Source organism: Fonticula alba (assembly GCF_000388065.1).
Source record: "Fonticula alba strain ATCC 38817 unplaced genomic scaffold supercont2.1, whole genome shotgun sequence".
Taxonomy (NCBI): Eukaryota; order Rotosphaerida; family Fonticulaceae; genus Fonticula; species Fonticula alba.
Genome location: NW_009242971.1, coordinates 1,205,584 through 1,210,372, shown reverse-complemented (window position 1 = coordinate 1,210,372; position 4,789 = coordinate 1,205,584). Strand labels below are relative to the sequence as shown.

Sequence of the window (4,789 nt, the reverse complement as noted above, 5' to 3'; positions counted from 1 at the left end):
CCCCCCCCCCCCCCGAGCGAGCGGCGGTAATTAATAGATGGCCAAAAGGGGCTCCCCAGACCTCCCCACACACACACATCGAGGCACCCATCCATGGTAAGGGCCTCGCTGGTCGGGCCCCTCTTTTCGGCGTTGGACGCCGCGGCCCGGGGAAAGCGTGCACCAGGGGACGGGGGCCAGGAGGGGGGGGGGGGGGGTCAAAGCAGGTTGACCCCGCCGAGGAGCGAGGTGTCCGCTGCGTGCCCCCTCCCCTCGCCGGGCCTTCGGGGCGCTTGCGGTCCGTGGAACACAAGACACGCCCTCCGTGGCGAGGGCCGCCCCTCGCCTCGGGGCCGCCCTGCCATGCGCCGAAATGCCCCCTTCTGAGGGACCACCCAGCCGGGTGTTCCACCGGGAAAGCTCCATACTATCTTCCCTCCAACACCCGCTCCACGCGCCTGGCCTCCCATTTTGTTCCCTCCCCCCCCCCCTCTCTCTCTCTCTCTCCCCCTTCTCCCCCTCCCCGTTTCGCCCCTTCACTCGAGGCCCCTTCACCCACAGCTCCTGGCGGACCATCCCCTCCGCCATCCCCTCTGGCCCGGGCTCGTGCCTCAATGTCTATTCTCCTTCGGCGCCGCCAGAAGGCCGCCCTCGCGGCGGAACTGGCGGCCGCATCCCCCTCCGGCACCGACCTCAAGTCGGACGAGTCTTCCGCCTCCGGCGGATCGAGCGCCGAGTCCTTCCAATCCCAGTCCTCCCTTAGCCTGCTTCCCAATGGGGGCGCCCCGGAGGGGACGACTCTTGCGGATGGCGCCCCGAGCCCGGACCACCCCCGGCCGGGCACCGGTGGCCCGATCCACGCCACCTCCCAACACCCTCCCCACCTGGCCGGGTCCCTGTCCCCGGATGGCCTGCTGTCGGCCTCGGTGTCCGGCTTGAGTCTTGCCGGCTCGCCCTCGGCCGGCCCCAGCAGCCTGGATCTGACCCTCGGTGGCCCGGGCAGCGGCTTGACCCTGGCCTCCGATCCGGACCCGGTGTACCCCCCGCCCGGGGGGGGTGTCGCGGCCCCCGGCGCCCCGGGGCCCGGGGCTTCCTTCTCCTCGCCCGGCATGGCATCGCAATCGCAACTGGGCCTGGATATGTCCCGGTCGGCCAGCAATTTGGACCTGGAGCTGGGCCGGCTGGCGCCGGCTGGCGGCCCGGCTGGCGGCCCATCCGGATCCCTGGCCCCGGTCGGCGGCCACTCCCGATCCACCAGCGGCGGGGTGGTCCTCGATGACGATGGCACCCTTCGGGCCGGCGAGCTGACCCTCAGCCGGTCGGGCCTGCATCTTGCCTCCTCCTCCAGCATGGCCCTGTCATCCGGGCTGCAGGGCCCTGCCGGGCCGCCGCCTAGCGGCATCCCGCCCGGCGCCGCGGCCGCCCTGGCCCCCGGCTCCAGTGCCTTCGCCACCCCGGCCGCCTACATCTCATCCCCCTTGAGCCAAGTCCCGCCGCATTCCTTTGCCGATCAGTCGTTGGCCTCGGGCGCATCGAGCTCCGTCTGCGCCAGCCACTCGGTGTCCACCTCATCCGGTGAGCTCCTCGGCCCGGGCTCCATGGTGCCACCCCCGGGTGGGGTCCCCTCGCCGGAGGACCTCGACGCCCTGGAGGATGATGGCGATGACGGGCCCTGGGTTCATGACCTTGGCCAGGATGGCCTGGTGCGCCTGGACCGCCTTTCGCCCGCTCGCGTGCTCTTTTTTATGCCCCCCCCCCCCCTCCCCCCTCTCCGCTCCCTGCCGCCCTCTTGTTCGGCTTTCTGACTGCCCCCCCCCCACCCACCCCCTGCTGCGTTGATGTGTCCCCTTCGGTGGCCATGCCGCGCATGTAGCCGCGTCGTGTGCCGACCGCGGCGCTGATTCGCGCAGCCGAAACCCCCCTGGCCGAATTGGGTCGCGGCGCGCAGGGCCGAGTCACGCGCGCCCTTGTCCGCGCGGTTTCCCTGCCCGTGGCCATCAAGATCATTCCCCTGGCGGCGCTTCTGCCCCAGGCTGACGGCTCGTCCGGAGGCCTCGGCCGGCCGGGTGGCAATGCGCCCGGGGCGCCGACCGCCGCCGAGAAGGAAGCCGAGAATCCCTCCCGCTTGCTGGGCGAACTTCGCACCCTGTACGACGCCTCCTCCATCGATTACTTCCATGGGTCCCATCTGGACTCGACTGGTGCCTGCCCCGGGGGAGGCCGGACATGCCTGGACTCGGCCAGCGCCACGCAATACCCGCCCCCCGGCCCGGGTGATGGCCGGGAGCAGATTGTTCGCTTCTGGGGCGCCTTCGTGGCAGATGGCCATGCACATGTGGCCCTGGAGCTGATGGATGGCGGTTCATTGGCCGACCTGTCCGCCCGGTGGGGGGGGCCCCTGCCGGAGCGGATCCTCCGGCGCATTACCCGCGAGGTGCGTTTCTCCCCCCCTCCCCCCCCCCTCCCCCTCCGCCTTCCCGTGCCTGTGTACCCCCCTCCCGGGTGGCCACGTCCCGCTTCGGCTTCTTCCCTCTGTGTCTCTCCTTGTTTTTTTTATCCATCCCTCTTTCCCCCTCGTTCCATCACTTACTGATATGCATTTGTCCTCCCCTCTAGACCCTCAAGGGGCTGGCATACCTGCACGCGCCGCCTCGTCGCCGGCTCCATCGGGATCTCAAGCCTTCGAATGTCCTGTGTGACGCGCGCGGTCGAGTGGCCTTGGCAGACTTTGGGGTTGTTAGCGGAGCTCTAGCGGCCAGTATGGCCAGTTGCGCCAGCTGGGTCGGAACGGTCACATACATGTCGGTATGTGTAGACACACACACATGCCCACACACACATGCCCACACCCACACACACCCACACAGACATCTCATGACCTTCCTTCTTACACTCGCGCCCCCTCTCGCCGCCTTCACATGGCCCCATCATCTCCTCCCGGCAGCCCGAGCGCATCCAGGGCCGGTCCTATTCCTTTGCGTCGGATATCTGGGCCTTGGGCCTGTCGATCTTGGAACTGGCCCTTGGGAGGTTCCCCTATGCGCCGGTCCCTCCGGCCGACCCGATGATGGAGGTGCCTGTCCCGGAACACATCCACGAGTCCCATGCCACCGAGTCGCTTGCCCCACTCCAGGGCCTTGATCCATCCAACCAGCAGAACCTCCTCCTTCTTCACCAGCAGCACCAGCTCCAGCAGCAGCAGACCCAGCGCCCGCAGGCTGCCATGCTGGAGCCACACCACATGGATCCGTATGCCGGTGACATGGGTGCCCCTGAGGATGCCAACTACTTCGACCCATACGCCGATGGGTTTGGCGGTGAGTTTGACGGCCACGGCGAGGAGTTTGCCTTTGACTATGGCTACGGCGAGAACCTCGGCGAGGGCATCATGGCCGACCCCTCCTCCTTCCGTGCGTCTCCCCCTTTTCTTTTCCCCTCCCTCCCCCTTGCCGGGGCATGGGCCCGATGTCGGGCTGGCCTGCTGTCATTTTAGGCCGGGCCCCCTTTGGCAACCTTCTGATCCCCCTCTTCTTTGTCCCCTTCGCGCACTCCCTGATCCACGGATGGTGTCCTCATCTTTGCCCCTGCCCCCTGCCCCCTGCCGCTGGTTTGCTCTTTGCATCGGTCTCGGGTGGGGGAAAACAAACACACAGTCTTCGCCTCGGCGCCCATGCCTCCGCCGGTCCCGGTGCAGCAGCCCGCACCGACCATCGTTGGACTGGGCTTCTGGGAGCTGCTGGACGCCATCGTGTATGACTCCATCCCCACCCTGCCGGAAACCCATTCGCATGTGTGCTTCCCGGCGCCCAATCCCCAAAGCTTGCTCCTGTCACCCTCCTACTCGCCTCAGGGCGACGATTCGGCCCCGGCACAGGACGGTGCTCTTCCCTCGGAGCATATCCGCATCCCATCTGGGCCCGGCACCGGGCCTCGATCGCATGTGGGCCTTTCACTGTCGGTGGACGACACGACCGCGCCTCTTGCCGATTGCCCGGATGACAGCCTGCCACATCGGCAGCTTCACCTTTCCCGCAGTGTCGGCAGCAGCAGTCGACTGCTCCTGAATCCCTCGGGATCCGACAGGGACCTCCTGCAGCAGTCGGCCTTTGCGATGTCAGCTCCCGGGGGCGGGCGCATCCCGTCCACCTTTTCCCCGGCTCGGCAGCCGCACCTCCCCCGGACCTACCGGGTGCCGGATCACCAGCAGCCCATGTTCCCCGTCCAACCGGACGCCTATCATCACCCATCGATTTCCCTGTCGCCCGTGTCGCCATCTGCATCTGGCGGCGGCCCGAGTGCCAGCAATGTGGTTGATCCTTCGAACTCGGCTCCGGCCATCTGGCTCAGCCCGTATGGCGAGGACTTGCGGGATTTCATCATGCTCTGCCTGCAGAAGGACCCGGCGCAGCGTCCCTCGGCGCTGCAGCTCCTGGTGCGTTCGCCCCTTCCCTCCCGGTCTTTGCCCCTGCTCCTGCCCTGTGGAATGCTCCGCTTGCCTTTTTTTTCTTCCCCCATCTCCTGACCCCGCTCGTCCTTTGTTCCCGCTGTGGGGAATCTTCCCTCCTCCAAAGAAACATCCCTTCGTCAATGGCCCGGAGGTGGCCACGGCCGAGGACATGGCCATCTTCGTTCGCGGCCTTGTCGACACTTCAGTCATGGTTCGTCCATCCGCCGGCATCGGCTGCTTTTTCCCCTCTCCCTGTTCCCACTCCCACAAAGGACCCCCCTCCAGCCCGCATGTGTGCCATGCATGCCCCGTGCCACTGTATCACTTCTGACACCCCCATCCACACGCACGCACACCCCCCCA

General features: G+C 67.6%; 1 protein-coding gene across 1 annotated transcript in view; it reads left to right on the top strand.

Annotated features, from left to right (window-relative positions):
• The first annotated feature begins 472 nt into the window (after positions 1–472).
• The window catches only part of H696_00267 (STE/STE7 protein kinase), a 5,882-nt gene continuing 1,565 nt past the window's right edge, over positions 473–4,789 (top strand). Inside the window, exons 1-6 of the mRNA XM_009494114.1 lie at positions 473–1,682; positions 1,853–2,413; positions 2,596–2,784; positions 2,924–3,389; positions 3,633–4,411; positions 4,551–4,637. Coding sequence (XP_009492389.1) covers positions 594–1,682; positions 1,853–2,413; positions 2,596–2,784; positions 2,924–3,389; positions 3,633–4,411; positions 4,551–4,637 — 3,171 coding nt within the window. The 5' untranslated portion in view covers positions 473–593. The remainder of the gene's footprint in view (positions 1,683–1,852; positions 2,414–2,595; positions 2,785–2,923; positions 3,390–3,632; positions 4,412–4,550; positions 4,638–4,789) is intronic.